Source organism: Vanessa cardui, chromosome 11 (assembly GCF_905220365.1).
Source record: "Vanessa cardui chromosome 11, ilVanCard2.1, whole genome shotgun sequence".
Lineage (NCBI taxonomy): Eukaryota > Metazoa > Arthropoda > Insecta > Lepidoptera > Nymphalidae > Vanessa > Vanessa cardui.
Genome location: NC_061133.1, coordinates 12,337,888 through 12,358,507, shown reverse-complemented (window position 1 = coordinate 12,358,507; position 20,620 = coordinate 12,337,888). Strand labels below are relative to the sequence as shown.

The 20,620-nt window shown below is 32.2% G+C and overlaps 4 protein-coding genes across 8 annotated transcripts in view; 2 read left to right on the top strand and 2 right to left on the bottom strand.

Annotated features, from left to right (window-relative positions):
• The window catches only part of LOC124533407 (E3 ubiquitin-protein ligase HECW2), a 106,406-nt gene extending 92,225 nt beyond the window's left edge, over nt 1–14,181 (bottom strand). Inside the window, exons 1-2 of one of the 5 annotated variants that reach the window (XM_047108639.1) lie at nt 14,030–14,181; nt 12,359–12,697 (exon numbers count right to left, since the gene is read on the bottom strand). In XM_047108639.1, coding sequence (XP_046964595.1) covers nt 12,359–12,665 — 307 coding nt within the window. In that variant the 5' untranslated portion in view covers nt 12,666–12,697; nt 14,030–14,181. Of the gene's footprint in view, nt 1–7,861; nt 8,092–12,358; nt 12,698–13,925 lie in introns of those variants that run through there. The other 4 variants (XM_047108642.1, XM_047108640.1, XM_047108641.1 and 1 more) reach the window with 4 other exon arrangements.
• Nucleotides 14,182–14,491: 310 nt separating this feature from the next.
• Nucleotides 14,492–15,337, top strand: LOC124533411. Its single transcript, XM_047108648.1, has 2 exons — nt 14,492–14,752; nt 14,846–15,337. Exons 1-2 carry the CDS (start codon nt 14,657–14,659, stop codon nt 14,993–14,995), a joined length of 246 nt encoding a protein of 81 aa, XP_046964604.1. The 5' UTR covers nt 14,492–14,656; the 3' UTR covers nt 14,996–15,337.
• Nucleotides 15,338–15,526: 189 nt separating this feature from the next.
• Nucleotides 15,527–17,429, top strand: LOC124533337. The gene is made up of 5 exons (XM_047108544.1): nt 15,527–15,648; nt 15,741–15,880; nt 16,609–16,782; nt 16,880–17,034; nt 17,297–17,429. The coding sequence occupies exons 1-5, from the start codon at nt 15,549–15,551 to the stop codon at nt 17,343–17,345; spliced, it is 618 nt and encodes a 205-aa protein (XP_046964500.1). The 5' UTR covers nt 15,527–15,548; the 3' UTR covers nt 17,346–17,429.
• On the bottom strand, nt 17,271–20,452 carry LOC124533336 (transmembrane protein 201). The gene is made up of 5 exons (XM_047108543.1): nt 20,252–20,452; nt 20,049–20,166; nt 19,764–19,957; nt 18,844–19,453; nt 17,271–18,760 (listed from the first exon to the last, which is right to left on the bottom strand). The coding sequence occupies exons 1-5, from the start codon at nt 20,341–20,343 to the stop codon at nt 17,708–17,710; spliced, it is 2,067 nt and encodes a 688-aa protein (XP_046964499.1). The 5' UTR covers nt 20,344–20,452; the 3' UTR covers nt 17,271–17,707.
• Between the last annotated feature and the right edge of the window lie 168 nt (nt 20,453–20,620).

The window sequence follows — 20,620 nt, the reverse complement described above, 5'->3', positions numbered from 1 at the left end:
GTTTTAATATCTACTAGTGCGCAAAACATTGTAACAATTTAATATTGATATGCTAGAGTTTTAAACTCTCTAAAATAAAAAAAAATAAACTATCTGCTGTCTTTTTAAATACAAAGATGGCAATCGTAAAGTTTATACACAACCCTACAACTAAGTAATAACTCTTAATATATTATGCGATAAAAAAATATTCCGAAGTCGTAACATAAATCTGTGACAATTAACGCAGTAGGCATCGAAGACGCAAAACCTAAACGAACTAAGCATAATGAATCTTTAAACGATCTTTAATTCAATCAGGACGAAACAATGGTATTTGGAGATGTAAGACAAAGCATTCCAATAAAAAGAATCTTAGATAAGAATTCCCTTAACGAAGTCGAAATGCAATTAGACATCTTGTAAGAGTCAATCGAAACAGCGGGGTCCCGACCGCCATGTTTCTTAGTACGATGTCGTGGGAAGTGTTCCCATATTTCTTTCTCCCTACGTGATAGTTTTAATAAAGTTAAATACAACTTCGACGAACAAAAATACTGATTAAATACAAATAAACATCTCCAACGGCGCTACGAAACGAATATCTGCAGTCTGAATTCATTCCGACAATGCAACAGAATTATGCAACTTGGCAGAATAACGATTTCGCTGCCTAATTGACAATGTGATGTACTTAACGCAATGTACATTGCATGATAATTACATTAATGAAACAACTTATATGGTAAGGGATAACGTAACACAATGACTGCAATCACATAAGGTAAGTGTTGAAATGTAATCGTGTGTATGTTCGTATGTATAATACCGGAAGTTCTTGAGATCATAATATAAGATCGTCAATTATTAGAGATTAGAATAAAAAAGGCTACAGAAGTATTCGATGTATAGTCAGAGTAAGAAAACCTTCGTCAGTTTTCAAATTAATTCCTTTATTAAGTCTTAAACTCTTAGTACCTTTTGAATCTAAACATCAAATTATTGCGACGCAATATATCATATTATCATTCTCAATCGGTAAAGTAGATTACCGCTCATACTGTGCACAAGAAAATAGATCTTAAGGTGACGAACCTGTTCTTACCCCGACTGTACATTTGACAGACAGTATTTCTTTTTCGTCATCAAAGTGTAGGTAAACTTTTGTCAATGAAATATATGTCATCTTTATTAAAGAAAACTCGTTAACTTTTGTAAACAAGTTTTTGATAAAATTAAAATCAAACAACTACCTTAACACAATACACTACTTAAGAATTTAACAACATGAAATGACATAATAAAATATAATTATTGATCCAAATTACACTGTTTAAACGACAATTATTTTGTAAGAAAACAATTTAAATACAATGATAATAAATAAATTACCTATACACATAGTTATCATTAATTAATATTCATTCTTTACAATGTAAATTTCATTTTAATTGGATTACAATTTATGCGAATACAGAAAACATTCGAATAAAATAATTAAAAAAAAATTTTCACATAATAATTGTATGATTATAAAACCTGTTATTATTGATAGGCAAAACTTCAATATGAAACCGTTAGCGTTAATTGTAATTGAAATAAATGGCATAGTATCCGTTTATAGAAAAAATTGTTGTTCACAAAATTATTATTTCAATAGGTAATATGAGAAATTAAACATTTGAAAGTAAAGGAAAATTGCATCGCGGTCGCACGACACTCGTACGATCTAACGGGTGTGTATTTAATACTAGTAATCACACACGGTTTCACTCGCGTTTTACTGTGTTGGTTGTCTTGTCTTTTTTTGGAGTTCAAGTTAGCTTCATACCAAATTTCATCAAATTCGATTCAGCGGTTTGGTCGTGAAAGAACGACAGACAGACAGAGTTACTTTCACATTTAAAGCATCAATATAGATAATATAGATCATAAATGCTTATTACACCTTTGCTATCTGCAGCAAGATTACAAATATATGAATATTTTTTTTAATCGTCCTTAATTATCTGCAACTAACTAATATTGAAGTTTCTATTCGTCTAGAACGATAACCTCTAGTTTGAACCCGCAGTTCTAGAATGAAGTTACTGAATTTTTATGTGCCTCATTTGCCTTTATAATTCACCTCTTGTTCTAATATATGCTAAAATATCTTCAGTAGGTAATACATGTGTTTGATTTCTATGAAATTCTGCCACATGCCTCTTCACCAACCCGCATTTAAGCAGCGTGGTAGGATAAGCTCCAAACCTCAAATGCATCTAATGGGACATATACAAACTGTTTACTTTTTTATTTATTTACAAATAGATAATCGAATAACACATGTATAGTGTTATTAAACTCAAGCAATCAAAGTATATTCTATACTATATATGTATCTGATAAACTGTCATGGAGCCCTAATAACTGACTCTAGCTTTGAGTAACTTTCACAAAGAGGCAATTTATATTTAAATGAGACATAACAATAAAATAACGAGAACATTGTTGTTTAAGCTACGTAACAGCCTGTAAATGTGTCATTGTTAGACTAAGGCGTTCTATCTTATATTTGTGACTTATTGAACTATGCTGTTCCAAAACAAGGTGGTAAATACTAGATGGACACATGTGGCAGATTTTCATCCGATATATTCTATTTATTCTCAATATTTTTCAGTAACACCAAGCACTAGATGTAATGTAGAGTTTGAATGGAATATAAGATAAGTTTTACATATTTAATTTACTGAGTTATCTCGGGTTAACAAGATTCATTTAAATTCAAATTATTCTTGCTTAATAGCACTCATAACGCTGTGATGGCAGTTGCAACTCCAGCTTTATGTCAAATACGTATTTCACCAGGTGCCTGTCGAACTTTCAGTGTTGGCTATTTATAAGTTACCGAACTTCAGACAACATGATGAAAGGCGTTAAGTGTGATATAAATGTGAGAACAGCTTATATTTGTTCTACTTAGAGCATCCACAATAGTGACAAAAATCACAACGATTATTTATAATGTAAATATTATGTTCCAGAAATTGACATTTGCCTCAAAGCCACTACTAATGAAAAAATTATTAACCATTTAATTCATGGTAATTGCGCCACAACCCGGGAGAACTAATACCTATATTATGGCCCTTGTACCTGTAGTTACAGTAGCCTATTCGCAGTTTTACTTAATATAGTTTTGTAATGACTGATGATTCAAAAATGCTTGTAAAAGCTTAGTTTAATAGTTTAAGTAGATTTTAATTCACTTCATGGCAGGGTTTTGTGCGAGCCCGTCTAGGTAAGGATCCACTCATCAGATATTCTACTTCATATTGTTTGAAAGGTGACACAATGTAACAGACACAAGGGACATATCTTAGTTCTCATGTTGGGGTTTTGGCGATGTATCCGTGGGCAGTAATGACAACTTACCATCAGTCCATTTGCCTGTCCGCCTACCAATAACATGTTATAAAAAACCTATTACGCACGTCATCGTTTGAATGCTCTATTTTTATACCTACATAGATACTCGTTTTGCCGTATTTGGACATTGAAATTGTTCTATGAAATATATGTTTGGATCTTTATATGTATTGTCCGAGAGGCTCCGTTTGTTAGGCTGCACGTGACGTCGGTACAATCGTTCGTCAATCAGTCGTTATCTTTATGTAGCTCTGATAAGTCATAGTCATTACATATAAATAGGAAAATTATTCTAATGCAATATATTAGATAATCAGGAAAGGGTTGACTGGGAACGGTTAAGTTTTTTTTACAAATAAGCTCTTACTGGCATTTTTGTTCGTGTTATTTTTTTCTTAGGTAGCTTTCTTAGTTTATACAGTATCAGAAATTACGTCCATAGTATTAACACATTCTAGTTGAACACGCGCGTCACGCGAAATGAAATAAAAGCAATGGAAAATATAATTATTATTATTAACTAGTCAGGTCATATCATAGCGGATATAAGTAATAAAGTTATCTAGAAGGTAATCATTGGAAAATTATGATATTGCAACTAAAACCGGATACAGAGTTCTCAATAAACAGATCTTTTAATGAACGTATTATATAGAAAATATATCATTTTCGAAAGAGCTTCCGTTTTCGATGAGGTTTTCTTATATATGAACAATCCTAATAAATTCTAGTTAATACGTTCCCGTATTCTCAATTTGCATTATGAAAAACTTAAAAATAATTATATATTTTTCCAAAAATGCTTTTATCGCCAATCGAAACCGTTTAATTTTATATCATATAAATGTAATTGGTATATAGGTAGGTACATATTTTATAAACATCTGTTTTATAAAACGAATAAAACAAACAACGAATGAGTTATACACGAGTATTATTAAGTCAATCAAGTATAAAAAGTAATTAATGAAATAAACGCATCAGGAACGCAGTACAGTGTGCGCGGTGTCGGCAAGAAATGAGGGCGTGTCGATTTAATTTCCGTCGGACGACGCCGACCGTTGATAGTAGCTCTACTGTGATGCTGTGCTATATATGATTACAAGAGCACGCTTATCTACACATAATATAATGAAATTATACTACATATAATGTCATCGCGTTTGTTATATATAGTTCATATTATGTCGAGAGGTTTTTCTCAAAATAATCTAAGCTTTTATATTTAATTCTAATAAAATTATTGTTAAGGTGTAATAATACAAAGTATATTTTTATTTCATTACAAAAATATAGGTTATATTTTATCAAGTGAGTAGGAAACCGAATAAATAAATTACCTTAAGAAAACTTAAGCATATTGAATATAATTGTTTTAATCTACTAATTAAGAATTATATTTTACATATGAAAATATGAATGACACGCCGAAAATAAATTCGCTCGGTCACAGTTACCGTGACTTTTAATAAACTCTACCTTGCAATAACCTTCAGTTACATTTATACTTTTTAGATGGAAACTTTAATTTCAACAACAACAACAACAGCCTGTGAATTCCCACTGCTGGGCTAAAGGCCTCCTCTCCCTTTGATTAAGGTTTGGAACATATTCCACCACGCTGTTCCAATGCGGGTTGGTGGAATACACATGTGGCAGAATTTCTATGAAATTTGTCACATGTAGGTTTCCTCACGATGTTTTCCTTCACCGCCGAGCACGAGATGAATTATAAAGACAAATTAAGCACATGAATCAGCGGTGCTTGCCCGGGTTTGAACCCGCAATCATCGGTTAAGATGCACGCGTTCTAACCACTGGGCCATCTCGACTTTTATTTCCAAGGATTATAATCTGGCAACAGTATACAGACTCGAGAATCAATTGAAATCTCTTATGCTTATCTTTGTGATACATGAATATATCATCCTGAATAATTTTGATTTCGACGGCCAATCTCAAGAGAGACCAGTCATTACCTAGTTAATTACATTTTATAGTGTCCTAGTATGTACACGTGTGTGTGTGTATATTCCCTAACTCTCCTTGTTCAACGAGACTGCAATTCAGACACGATAGGAAAGGGTTCAGGCACAGAACCAATGATTTAACGTCCTTCCTATGCATGAGAATGTAGTATCTATTGCGAATGATAAAAATTATCATATTATAAGACAGACTTCAAAAGTTCCCCTTTAGGGAACGGATCCCATGAGCGAAACATTTACGCGCTGTGAACTTAATTCTGATCAAAGTTGCCGCCGTTTTTAAAGCTTATAAATAACACGCTTTTATAATTTAATACGTTCCAATGATTTTTGGAAGGTAACACAATATTCTTAGACCTTAAAAATATTTGTAAAATCTGGTCACTCGTTTTTCAGAGTAAGGGACTAAAAAGTTAGTTCAAATTTATCTTTTCAAATTTTACGAAATTATTCATAAAGAAACCTTACATTCGTACAGTACTGTCTTTCCTGCTGATCTAGGATACTGGTCACAGAGACCATTCTCAAGGTAGACCAACAAGCTCAGGATATGTTATAGTCTGTAAATATTACTCACTTTTTGCATAGGAAAAATCTAATTTTTTTAGAACGAACAACTATACCAACGGAGTAGTTAACACTACCACTCCACCTTTTTATAGTAGTAAAAATATTCCCAAATAAAAAGAACAAATCTCATCAAAATAACGTAAAAAAGTTACTTCAAAAGCACACAACACATCATACAGATATTAATCGAGAAAAAAAAACACAATCACCAATTTATATTTATTAGCAGCACATGTACCACACTAGAAACCATCGAGGAAGCAAAATGATATCGCCTAAAAACCATTTATTCCGAAGGTGCCATTCATTTCATATAAAAATCGATACAACAACGATATCGAGAAAACGTATAATGTATAACTAATCGATACTGGATTCCATTTTCCAATATATTTCTTTCACCTGCGCATTAATAATCGTTAGTCTGAAAAAGTCCGTCTAAAGTAGTTAGTGTAATAAAGTAATGCCATGATAATGGAATGAGATGGAGTGTTGGAGTGAGGCGTGTCAATTTAATATCCGCCGGTGGCCCGCCATGATGGATGGCAATTTTATTAACCCTATGGCCGGACGTGCGTCGACTTTACGATTTAACGTGAGGTAGCTAGTCGATTTCATAAGAAAGTTTAGAAGACTTTTATTTTGATGTACAGCTTTATTTTTAATATCTCATAAAAATATAATATATTTAATTTGGGCATTTAATTTGTCCATTTTATGCACGAGAAACGAATTTGGAATTGTTACAATCAAAATTCGAATTATAAAATTTATGTATACGACAAGGTAGATACGTAATTGATGTTGTAAATTTCATGAATAGTAAATAATTGAAAGGTTTTGCAGTCATAAATAATTATAAAATTAATACAAAAAAAAATTTGAAGTTTTGATTCAAATGCCTTAGTGTTAGGTTGCAGAATATAATTTTATGTACATTTCTATAATGTTTAACTAGATAAACTGCGTTGTTTAATGGGGTGTCGCATCACAAGGTGATCGATCGCCGTGCCAACAATGGTGGTGTCATCAATTTCAAAGGCATACGGGCGCAATCGTTTGCATGAAAAAGTTGCGAATCGTTCCCAGGTAGTTGCCGTTAGCGCCTTTTAAATGGCCCATTGTATCGGCGCCTAGGCTGCTTTTAGTTTTTACAAATAAACGAAAAACATCTGTTCACTTCTAAAACTTTGCGTAGGGTCAGCAACAAGTTTCTCATATCTTTTTTTTCAAGTAAAGAAACTATTTTAAAAGCTAATTGAAATTTATTGCATTTGTAATCAAGCAGTACTAGTCATAAATTTCAACCGTTAGTTACATCTTGGATTCATTATATTTTCTAATTTAAATATGGAACGATATAATTTTTTAACAATGTACTCGATATTATTCGTTAGTCGAAGATAACTATAGCTAATATGTATAAATAAGTAGTCGAATTCATAATCCAATAACGTTCGGACATCTTTTTCACCACTTTTCTCTATGGATCGAAATATAAATAGAGAATATTTTCACAATAATATACATTTACGTTTTAGAAATGACAGCAGGACCATAAGCTATAATATAGTGGCACTCATCTTATAGGGCAACCGACAACTTCCTATCATTCAAATCAAACTTTTATCATTGAGTGTAATACATTAAATAATAGCGTAGATTTAAGTAGAGCTTGTGAAAGTATTACCGACTGACACCTACAGTAATCATCCAAATAATGCGTGCCCGATGTCGAAGAAGACTTGACGGCGTACTACATACACCATATTTGTAATAACGTGGGCAAACACCTACAGCACAGCCCACTGTCGTATTTTTCATTGAACCTAGCCTACGTGTCACCAAACTAGATATGATAGCACTAGCCTTCGCAGCTATAGACGGATAATTCGCTTTTAATTACTTACCTAATAAGTCTAGTGATGACTTTCCCAAAAGCCGGTTTATGTGTGAGCGTGCAATACGTCCACTGTTCACCACAGTTAACGTATTGGCTAAAAGTCTCCTTTATTGTAAAAAAACTGTAACACAAATACTCGCGTTTTCGAATTTCGATCCGTCAAAATTCAAAATAGGAACATGCGCTCGCGTAGCGAAGCCGTGCTCGTTGCGACTGAGCGTGAGCGGTGAGGCACGCGCCGGTGGGGACTTCATTCACAAACCGAGTGGCGGGGCGGAGGCGCGCGGGGCCTGCTATGCTCATTCATGCGACCACTGAGGCGTGGTGACCTGCACATTGCTCAGTGCGACCGGCGACGCTATCAACCACTGCACACGAAATCAAGCACCATGCAATTCGACTTTCTGTTGCCACACCGGTTTGCAGAAAATCGAATTGAGTATTTTTAAGAATATCATTGCCAACAATCGATTCAACCAAAGCGCTCTTTTGAAGTCCGACGACACAGTCGTGACACGAATACGAATGCAGAATCGGCGAAAGTCGGGTGAAATTGGAGATTGCCATTATAAATGTTACGGAAGTACTTACATCCATATATAATAAAACAATCGTATTGAATGAAATACGAAAACAGTTTACGATAAAGAATTCAAAGACTGAGGTACAGATATTTCGATGTTCAGAATAAATAGCAACGGTATAAAAGGCAATATTATACTATGTATCAATGTTTCTCCGAACATTTTCCCACTAGCTATTCTTGTTTTTATTAAACTGGTTGAGTAAGCGATTGGCGAGAAAGAATGACTATAATACATAATAATGACATAGATAACTCATTAGGCCTAAAAAAATAGTTAAACGAGGAAATTGCGCGGCTTCTGGTGAAAGGCTTTACAAGGGTCTTATGTAATGGACTGGTAGTCGCGTGCCCAGCGTCGCTCTCCAATGCTTTGTTTCTTGAGATTGCAAATATAGCTACCGATGGTTATAATAACGAATAATAGTAAAATAACTTCCATCCAGTTCCATGGGCCTTTGTGTTGTCATCACCATATTTAATTAAAGTATTTAAATAATTAATTAAACTGGCAACATTTTTATTATTCATTTATTTTTTTATTACAATGTGCTTATATGCAATACTCTTAAACTTTAATGTACCTGCGTAATCAAATGTAGCGTATTTGGCCGTCGGTAAGCTTGAACTTGACTTCGTAATAAATTTTGAACCAAAAAGTCGATATGCAGTCATTAATATTGTAAAGATAAAAAATAAGCTGAGAATTGTTGCCTGAGTCAGAGCCATTATACTGCTAATAAAACGGCGTGTCAAGTAATAAAAGCTATCAATTTGCAGTGTATCGACGCGGGAGCCCGCGCGGGCGCACAATTAAATACACGTAGGCGTAAATTGCACTTTCTTGAACTTGAAATTATCATTGACTCCATTAAAAATATACTTATTATATATATCTTTTTATTCAGACTGGTTTACACAAAGCCCTACCAAGAAGGAAATATAATATTAATATCATACATACGTTCTTTAAATGAAACGATACATTAATCGTTATTTCTCCTTTTTTTTCACTACCTATCTGGGTTTGTCAGGGTAAGGATAGTGAGTAATGAGACACCCAACAGATATATGAGTAATATGTAAACAATACTTAGTAGTTAATTTGATTTTATTAGACTTGCAATAAAATTCTAAGGAGTCTTTATTAAATAATTTTCGGAACATTTGCAACGTATTTTCCTCTTAAATGAATGCTCGGTACACGCGGTTCCATTCAACATTACGAAGATATTTCAAGCAAGTGAAGCGATGTTATCAAAAGGGCGGCAGAGCTTCCTGTTTTCAATTAATGCAACAAGCTTACGTAGTACAGTTACAACCAACTCGTATCCAGTCTCGGGTACAAGAAACGTTACATACAGCAAAAACTTCGGTCCAGTACTATGTAGTTTTTGTGCAAAGTTCTTCAGAACATTGTAACGAATATATATACCCGATTTAACGTTGCCGGACACTTGTGCTTTCCACTGGATACTTCTTGGAAATTTTGCCAATCGAACATAACCGTTAATTGAACACTCCACGATTAAGTTTATAAAATATATTTTGCGTACGTTTTCTACGATCATATCCACATTCCATACATTTCAAACATTATCACCAAAATAAATATCGGTTTGAGGCTTGGCATTTGCGTAAAGATTTCTAGCACAGTTCGTTTTATCGGATAAATTGTTATAAAGAGACATTGCAAAATTTGTTAAAAAAAGAGACATTGAATTAGAACTTTTTTTTCTATAAAAACGTTTAAAGTTTAATGGCCTGATACTGAAAAGTCAATTAAACCGCCGATTATGTTATTAACGTTATTGCTAGGTTCTCATCTTGATCAAGTTACGGAAGCATTCGTAATTATCTAGTCATACGTTCTAAGCTCATTTCAACTTTATTTAGATAGCCGCAATAATGAGACCATGTATTCGACGACTAAGTATTCGAAATCAAATTATATTATTATTAGTAATTCCGATTTCACATATGTTTACGTCAGCGATGTCATTTCGACGCGTCCGCTCTGTGATGACGTAAACTATTGTCACCGAAAGATGTCGAGCATATTTTTATAAAGAACATAACTAAAATCGGAATTACTTAATGATAATAACTCATTGAATATTTACAGTTAACTATAAGCGAAGATGTAGTAGGTAAAACACGCAAAGCTTATCAAAGATCTTGAATTTATAACCAGAGAAGTATCGACGAATTTTCATTTTTCTTTATAATTGATCTTGTGATTGAAGAAGAAGTAGAAATCTTGAGGAAGCCTGCATCAATACAAACTACATAATACTTTTGGAAAATGACTTCTAAAGTCAAATACATAAAACTTATATTCCTCTCTACTGACGATTAGCTGTATTACTGGTGATAAAGTGATCATATACCACATTGGAGTTGCGTGGTGTGATAATCTGTAAGGGCCTTAGCCAAGTCGTGGGACGTTTACTGGTTGTGACTTTACTACTTACCATAATGAACGCTTACAATTCATGTTATTATAATTAGTTACGACTAATGGTAGTAAAATCAAACCTTAATTTGATCAAAGTTTAAGATCAATTCAGTTAATTGGTCGATTCGTTGAATCCAGCGTTAAGAAGCTTTTAAGAAAACGACCTCAAACCAGCGGATGTTACATACCGATTAACGAATGTATTTGTAGAAAATATAAAAACGTATTTCAACATCTAATTAGCGATTGACAGTCGGAAAATAACACATGTTTATGTTTCATCGTAAATTTTTAAGTTTATATAGAATAATAAATATAGAATCATTGTAAACTTTCAAATAATTGTTGTAAATTTACAATAAAAGAAAAAACAAAGAGTTTATCAAAATATAAGTCCTTTTGTTACGTTTATATCCACGGATTGAGTTATACCCACAAACGATTGATTCATTTGTGATGCAACAAAAACATAATTTCTGTATAGAAGAGTATACATTCCGTTTGTTCCCATAAAATTTGAAGAAAAAATACTAAAAATTTTACCTTATTTATTTCTTATTCTCTAAAGATATAAGAGCTTAATTATTTGTGAATTTCTTACAATTATCCTTTATTTATAAGCGATCAATTTATTTGTAAGTGGGTCTAAAGGATATTTTGATAGCTTTGTCAATGTAATACCGATTAAGACAAGCGGCTGTTACTAACATATTGGTATATTTTGTTTCTGTTTGTAATGACATGGGATCGCGATGTTTTTTTTTTTATAAAAAGACATGCAGATACAGGTTTTCAGTAAAATTTAATTTTTTAGTGCAGATTCGGTCTTGTCATTTTATCTAACCAACGACACCCGATATATTTGAAACGCACGCACAGTTTGTAAAACACCGGTCTTAAGTAAACAAGCACGTAAATTTATATGTACTATTGACAATACACATATCATTGAATTATTGTAAATTTTAGTGCAAGATTAATAAAGGGTTTTTTATTCAGTATATACCAATCATACACTATTCTATCGTCAAGCAGCTTCAGTATGATTCTGCCATATTCAGTATAGTTGTTCCGGTTTGAAGGGTGAGTGAGCCAGTCCCTTTACAGGCACAAACACACGTATTACATTTTAGCTCCCAAAGTTGTTGGCACTTTGGCGATGCTTACATCACCATACCATTCCTTAATATTTTATACATCGCCAATATCTATGGACGGCGGAGGCCACTAACAATCAGATGGCCCATTACCCAACTACCTTTTAAAGTATATCCCCTAAAATATATATTTGTTTTTAATAAGGTTTTATGCCTACATTTACAAACTTCGTTCAAAGCTGACGTCCAACTAAGGAGGTTCTAAATTAAGAATATCTAAACATGGGTAAAATATCATTACAACGTGTAGGTAAACCAGTTTTAATTAAAGGGATTGAAGTTCTCACAACGAGAACATAATCTTACCTGTGTAACATATCGCCACGTAGTCTTTCGACGTTGCCGTCCCTTCCGCCAGGTTCCACGACACGCGGAGCTTCGACACCTCCTTCGTCCAGAGGATTGAACCTTTCCCATATTTCCTAGGCACGTCCTGCTTCTCGTCGACGTCGTTGCTCAGACTCTCCTTACTTATGGCACTTCCTTCTTCATTGGCACACGCTTCAGCATTCTCATCTCTATCTTCTAGAACACACTCACAAGTTCTCTCCGTACACACGATTTTTTCGGTTCGTTCACTTTGCGCACACTTGGCGTCATGTTCTTCTGACATGACTTACCGGCAACTTACTCTAGCATTGTCGACTGTAATAGAAAAGCCCGTAAAAGCTCTCGAGAATATTTTACTCTTAAAGTCTTTAACTATAATTTACGTTTAATAATCATGAAACTTCTCGATGCGAGAGACGTAAATGCAAAAAAAAGAAAGAAGTGTTATCATGTGAGACAGGGGCGGAGTGGGGGTAGCGACGTCGCGACGCCAGCCCGGCCGGCGCCGGCAAACCTACTGACGCCTAATGCGGTCTATTCACTAGCTATGTGCAATCGGAATTAAAGCCAAGTCATTGTCTTAATATCAGACAGCAAAAATGTATGAATTTTAATTATGAAGTTGAAAACAAGTTAATGTCTAAGCAAAAAGGCAGATAAATTTGAGGTTTTAAGGAGTACGCTTAATAATGTTTCATTTCAAATTTCAACATTTTTTCCCATAATTTATCACAGTTCTCATTGTCATGTATGATTATTTTATCGCTTTAATTAATTATTCCCACGGATAAAATTAATTTTAATAAGTGCATTATTCCAGTTTAATTGTTTCAACATTTTGATTCACTTTATTTTAAATTTATGATTTTTGTAAGAAAAAATAAAACAAAAAAATTCATTAGTGATTTAGGCTTTAAATTTAGTAAGAGAAATGTACTATTATTTTTAGATTTATACATTGTAGTCTATTACAAAAGATATAGTCTATAAAACTTACTTGATAATTATTATATTTATATTAAAGATATATAATTATGAGTTAAAAAGTACTAGTTTCTGGTGTATCAGAAGTTAATATTTTTTATTTTTGAATGAGGCGACTAAAAATGTTTTTGAATCAATTTAAATCTCAGATGAGCTAATTCTTAGAAAAGTTCTACTTATCATGAAAGCAAATAAAAATATTATTCATACATCATTTTATATTAGGTGTACTTACAAGAAAATCTCAGGTTTTTTTTGTATTAAAGGTATAATTGATGTACATAATGAACCTCTGCAATAACACAAGACGTCGTTTTTGTCTTGATCGTATAATATAATGTTCTTTGAGTCAGAAATCCAGTGTTAAAACATATATGAGAAAATAAATAGACTAGCTTTATTATAGTGCATTCAGAAGACGAGTACCTGTCTACGTAACTAAACTACTACGTAAATTAACTAAATCGAATATAGTATGATACTACTAAATATTAAAGCACCCAATTAAACTTTTAACTAATAATCAATAATTTTGTCGATAACCAAATAAAAACAAGACCTTATTAAGATGGAAAACATGTGAAAATTATTATTATACGTAATCATTTAGTTAACACACATACACCTTTTAAATTACGAACACTATTCCAATGAATACTTTACTTTTTCCACAAAAAGCACTGTTTTATTTCATTTTTATGATAGTATTTTAAAAATCTTCATCTCCGTATTTGCTACTGCAGTCCTTGTTCCCATTGACGTAGCACAAGCAGGATATGCAGTCACGACCAATCAGCATTCGCTCAAAATCCGTAGGAAGATCCGGATTGGTTATAAATTCTATTGGGGTTACTAATTTTCTTCGGATGACAGTCAATTCTATTGAACTTGACATTTAGAATTCTATTACGTCAATGTCACAGTTAGGTTAGTTTAGAATCAGGCTTCAGTAACCATTTTAAATAAATGAAATTGTATTGAAGTAAAAAACAACAGTACATAAATCGGATATGTTTTAAACTCACGAATACGATATCAAAATTAATTTCATTAAAATAATTTTGATAGATTATTTTCTACTTTACACAGTGAACACTAACCAATATTATAAAACACAAATTCTGATTTACTATTAGATATGTCAGTTTGACAGTCTACGTCTATGTTTGACTTGTCATTGGATATTGGAAATTGAAATTTAAAAATTGCTCTTAGACGCTTAAGTCTAAACGCAACCTATATATTGATTAATAAATAGCTCAGAATAATACAGTATCAGAAAATATTGCAATGACTTCCATGCCATCTGATTCTGAATCAAACGTTAGTGGATTTATAAGATACAGCGATAAAGATTTCAAACATCTTTACACATCCATGATAGAGGTATTTATCGTAATTAATTTTATACTTTATATGCATTATTCTCTTATCAATATCATGAAACGATCTCATGCTGTTGAACCATTTATTTTTCAGAATATGGAGATCATCAACCAAGATCTTTTACAAATTGAAAAGAACATGAAAAATATTGTGCAGCAATCTGGTCCATTAGAGAGTCAACTGTCAGTCCTACTACAATCCCTGCCAAAACAGAACCTCAACCTACCTATGGAGACTGAATAAATATATTTCATATTTAAATACATTATATATTATTGACACAAATAGTAAGTAGCATTTAAAAACATCTTTTTTGTTACAAATCACTCATGAGAAAATATTTTAAGTGATTATGTTGGTAGATATATCATAGTCAAATAGTTTTTGAATTATAACAAATCACTAATGTTGTTACATCATGATTTAGAAGTGTTTTTACTTTTATTGTAATATAGGAACATCATTTTTGTAATTATAATTAGGTTTCTTTTATAAAAGCTATAATATATTGTATTAGGGATTAATATAAGTTAATTATTTTATATAACACTAACAATGCAATAAAGTTGATTTCTGAGTACTTAATCTTTCTATTGCATAATTTTTATTTTTTATTTTAGTCAATGCTTCCTCCATAGTCTAAATGTATTTAAAAAGAAAACATTCATGTCAAAATGATGTCAATCATAATATGTTTATATATGTCTATGTACATAAAATCATTTTTTAATAATTGCATTCTTACAAATTTATAACAATTAATTCAGTTATACTATATTACCAATAAACAAAAAATATGACTACCATCAACACAAGACCAAAGTCACCAACTCGCACTGAAGCAATAGCTAAAGCTCTTCGACCAGGTCCTATCTACAACACAGGAGTACTTTTAGGTATTGACGTGTAATATTTGCAAGATGTTTACAATTTTATCCAGGTATGTACAAAATTGTTCAAAATATTAAGTGTGTTTCAATATTCTCAGGGAACTGGGTTGAAGATAGGATTGAATGCCCTAAAAGAGGTACACTGTATTTTCCACCTGTAGAAAAAATTGATTATGAAAAGTTGAAACCAGAATCTAGACAGCCTGAGTTTCGGATTAACAAATTAAATAGTTTACAGGTCTATAAAGATTTGGTTTAAAACATTTTTTCATGTTGAGTTTGGAATATGATTTCCTAGAATTAATTAGTTGTGTCTGTGATATTTATATAACCATATAACACTATAAAAATTTACACATAATGTATTGAATTCATATTTATTTATTTAATGAGAAAACAATTATATCATGTTCCTATAATATTATACTTACATATGCATGGATTCAGGAACGAAATTATAGTACTATAAAACTTTTGATTCTTAAATGTTTGGGTATCATAATTTAACTATTTGTGTCTTCTTCTCAGTAGAATTATCTTAATATCCGTTAACGTCCATATTTGTAAATTGTCGATACTGAAAATTTCGACGTCGAATTTTCCGACGAGCAAAATGATTCCCCTTACCGAAACAATTGATAGCTATACTTATTTCCATTCTATTGTTAATTATTATTAAATAACCGAAAATTATGGTAGATAATAGTATGGTATAAAGTGCCTACATCTCAACTTGTCTAAGACACTAAAAAGGCCATAAAATTTGTCGAGTATATTTAGTAGTTTTTGGAACTTGTAAGATATCATTTTTTATTCATTGAATTATTCCTTGCATAATATATGATCATGTCTACAAGGCCGATTTCGGTCAAGAGATCCATTTTCACCAGCCTAGGAAGAAAGTCATGAAAAGTATTCGGGTTAAAAATTTGGTTCTTCAATATGTTGTTATCTTTTTATGAATAGGGTAATGTTGGCTCAATAATCAAGCACGATAGCCACGTATCATGCGGAAATTTCGCTACTACAACAGATTTAGTGTATAACGTTCTACCTAAGCCACTATGTGGACCGAATATGCGGTATTACAAAAGAAGTGCCCACCAGTTTTATCCACAGCCAGATCTCACCAAATGTTTCGTATGTATTCAATATAAAAATTTTCCTTAAATTGATTATAATTTTTAGGCATATTTATTTTTGAGACCATGTTAATTATTATTAAATAAAAAAACAGGGAAATGTAACAGAATGGGGCTTAAAAAAATATTTGGAATATGAGTGGGCGTGCACTGATGTCTCGGATTATTCGTCAACTCTGTACGAAGATACTTACGTTCCTCCTTTGCCCCATCAGTACCTACAGCGCTGTGAAAGAAAAGCGCGAAACTCGTAAGTTGCCGTTTAAGCTTTTGTACGCCTCCGACGTAATCTAGATTATTTATTGGATCAGTCCATAAAGCCTCTTAAGCAATAATGACCGGGTTCGGGGATGTCTCCCTAGCACCAAACACAACTCAGAATCATCGGATTTCCAGTTCCGTTTGTTTTTTTTTTTTTAACTAAACTGTACCCTTGATAAAGGTTATTTTATAATATTGGTTATTTTATAAGAAAACAAAACAAAATTTGATGTTTATATCTTTTATTTCAGGAGCTTCACAAAAAGTTTTCACTATAAGATGACAAAATCAAAACAATGATAACATCAAGAATCATTTCTTTTCACTTTTTGCAAAAATTACTAGTCTTTTAATATCACATTTTGTTCGAGACAGGACAGTGACGTCCATACAAAAATTGTAACAATACAATAATTCTTAATGCTTTCATATCGCCGTCACCTGGCACCAACACGAGATCAGCAAATGGACTTACAACTAACTTCACTCACTCTTTACAACTAATAACCACTTAAGAACTAATGCATGTGATATAACTTAACAAGATTTCTTAACATAATGGCAGTTTATGAAAGTTTAGTAAAAACGATCGAAGAATAAAAAAAAGCAAAAAATCGTTAGTCAATGAGAAGGGTTACGTCAATCTGACTAGCAGTTGAGCGTTAACGAGACGTGAAAGAATTGTCTTGAGGCAATTTGATCAGTCTAGACCCACCGGGGGCTTTAAACATACTGTTTGGTACATAATGCTGCTGTGTAAAGACATTCTGCGATACAAAAGTCTGCTGAGCAAATCTTGGTTGAGGTATTTGAACATGACTATTATACTGCAATTGAGGAAATACTGGTGTACTTATTGGCGTAAAACTCGGAGGCTGATGGGTGTTAAAATGATTCATGTTACAATTCTGGAAACGGTCGAGAAGTAACGTCGATTTTTCTGGTTCCCCACATATCGATTCTTCGCGCGATGGCGGATGAGAAAACAGGTTACGCTGATTCATGCTTGATGCTTGTGACTCAAACCCCGAACTCTGGCTTGACGAGCGACTACCATTCACATTGAAAATCTGTCGCTCACCTTCGGTTCCCCAATAACCGCCCGCGACCCAGGAAGTCCCATGGCCGAGTTTACTAGGGGATATTAGAGGTCTAGCACGATTTAAAGGAGTAGGAGCTACAAAATTAGGTGATGCATTGAATTTACGTAGAGCAAACACTGGATTCATTTTAGAACTCTTCTTTTTAGGACTACTTATGCACAAGGAACTAATACTTTCATCTAAATCTGAATCTGAATCATCTTTCATATTCTTTTGATATTTATTAAAGGATGGCTTTATAAAAACTGAATCTGAAAGTGGATTTGGACTATTTGACATCACAGAGTTTACACTAAATGTTGAATTTAATTTAGGTTTGCTCCAAATGCTATCACTTCTTGGTGTAAATGACCTGCCATTGATCAGACTGTTGTTTAACGGACTAGTAGTTTCATTAGAGGACTCTGTGAAGTTGTTTAGACCAAATTTACAGAGGGACACATCATCATCAGTATCCAAAGATATATTATCTTCTTCGTCAATAAATTTTTTTGGAGAACCATTTGCTAAATTCTTCAGTTTCTTTGGTGTGATATTTTTTCTTGTAATCATTTTAACAGTCTTATTGTTCAAGTTACTATACACAAGCAACACTGCCAGAGTGCTTGATAACTGAAATATTAGAAAAACAATATATATTTAAAATGTAATTTGAATAAAACAATACACAAACCCTTATTTTTGCATATACTTACTTTTATTAAGCTCATTATGATTGGATCTGTAGTTATATATACATGCCCTATGGAAGTTACTACAAATATGGACCACAAAAGGTCAATAATAATGCTATGTTTTGTCTGGTTAATATTCCAAAAATGTCCAATAATCTGTATAAAACAAACAAAGCTCCCTAAAGATTTTTGAGTCAAATCATTTAGTCCAGAGTTAAAGCTTGTAAATATGTCTATATCTATAGCATTATTTATGTCAGTAAATTGTTTCTCTAAAGATGGGAATGTTAGTAATGTCTTCATTTTAACTATAGAAATAATTCTTTCTATGAAACTGTAAAATATAACTTTTATATTATATACTGTATTTGATAAATTCCTATGTTTCAAAGCATTATCATAGCATTCAATTGCTACCAAAACAACCAGTATTCCTGCTATTAATCTAGATGTTGTATTGATTATAATTTTAATTAATTCATTTTGCTTCAATCTCTTATCATTACTTTTTTCTATCGTCCTTGTTTCTAAAAGTTTAGTTCCCAAAAGGGTTTCTTTTTCTTTATGTAATTTCATTTGTAGTACTTTTTTGCAAGAGCTACATAATTTGTAAGCTTTTTCCAACTGTGTTCTGTAAAAGTAAAATTAGTATGGTAATTAAAAATGACAAAAATTAAACTAATTAATTAGAAATATATTTAAACTAACTTTCGTCTTTAGTATGTAATCAAAATCCAAATTTGGTAAGGACTTCCATTCTTATGTTGCCATTAGTTTCGCTTGAAATGATAATTATTGTTTAAATAAGATAAGCTAATAGACAACATAACAAGATAAATTTTACTGCACATATTTTAGATAGAGCTTCATAAGTTAATATTAAAAATATCTTCTTAATGATAGTAAAATAATTAATTATTCATAAATGTGACCATAATTACCTGTACATATCAATTTCATCATCATATCTACTTTCATTCATAGGAACAAAATTTGCAAGTTGTGTCACCTTGAGCTGTTGGTTTATATTACACATTTTGCAGAGGCCATTTTTAGGCGGGCTTCTTTGGAATAATTTCGGACTCTTAGAAACATATTCACTTGATGTACTTAAGACTTTGTTGTAGTCACCGTCCTGTAAAATACATGTTCATTCATATGAATAAAATTTTAAAACAGTACTGTATTAAAAGTGACGTTCATGTTTTAATAATAAAAAAAAGTACCTTTGTAAAACCATTGTACTGCTCGCATTTCGGACAAGTCCAACAATTACGCTCGATGAATTTTACCCAAAAGTTTCTATTACAGAACCAACAGTTTACTCTCCAAGGCAGCGTAGACCTGATGAGAGAAATTTTGGTATTACAAGTCAATTACAAGTTTTTTTATCAGGCGGGAAAGTATTCTAACCTATGTTAAGACTCACCGCAAATTACACAGAAGTTTTAACAGTAATAATGTACATAAAATTGCAGGTATTGTAATCAGTGCGTATTCCATTATATGAGGAAATTTCATTTTTGGTCAAGTTTTGTTATATATTTTATAAAATCATATTTCTATTTCTTAACCTAAAAATACACGACACCCACCCACCATCACTACAATGCCACAGATAATTAATCCTTTAATGATTTTAATGTACATTATACCCAAATTTAGTTCTTAGTTAAATTTTTAAATACAATTAATTTTTTTATACAATAACTGAATAGATAGATGAGTACATTATATGAAATAAATTAAATAAGATACAAAAATATAAAGTTATTATTTGCAACTTGGAATTTAATAT

Bases quoted from the DNA above. Each gene is read 5' to 3' on its own strand.
- LOC124533411 (XM_047108648.1), top strand. From the start codon at position 14,657: ATGACTTCCATGCCATCTGATTCTGAATCAAACGTTAGTGGATTTATA. The intron at 14,753-14,845 runs GTATTTATCGTA...TTTATTTTTCAG, and splicing joins TTTACACATCCATGATAGAG to AATATGGAGATCATCAACCA.
- LOC124533337 (XM_047108544.1), top strand. From the start codon at position 15,549: ATGACTACCATCAACACAAGACCAAAGTCACCAACTCGCACTGAAGCA. The intron at 16,783-16,879 runs GTATGTATTCAA...ATAAAAAAACAG, and splicing joins CAGATCTCACCAAATGTTTC to GGAAATGTAACAGAATGGGG. The intron at 17,035-17,296 runs GTAAGTTGCCGT...CTTTTATTTCAG, and splicing joins GAAAGAAAAGCGCGAAACTC to GAGCTTCACAAAAAGTTTTC.
- LOC124533336 (XM_047108543.1), bottom strand. From the start codon at position 20,343: ATGAAATTTCCTCATATAATGGAATACGCACTGATTACAATACCTGCA. The intron at 20,167-20,251 runs GTGAGTCTTAAC...TTCTCTCATCAG, and splicing joins AAACTTCTGTGTAATTTGCG to GTCTACGCTGCCTTGGAGAG. The intron at 18,761-18,843 runs GTAAGTATATGC...CTAATATTTCAG, and splicing joins TCATAATGAGCTTAATAAAA to TTATCAAGCACTCTGGCAGT.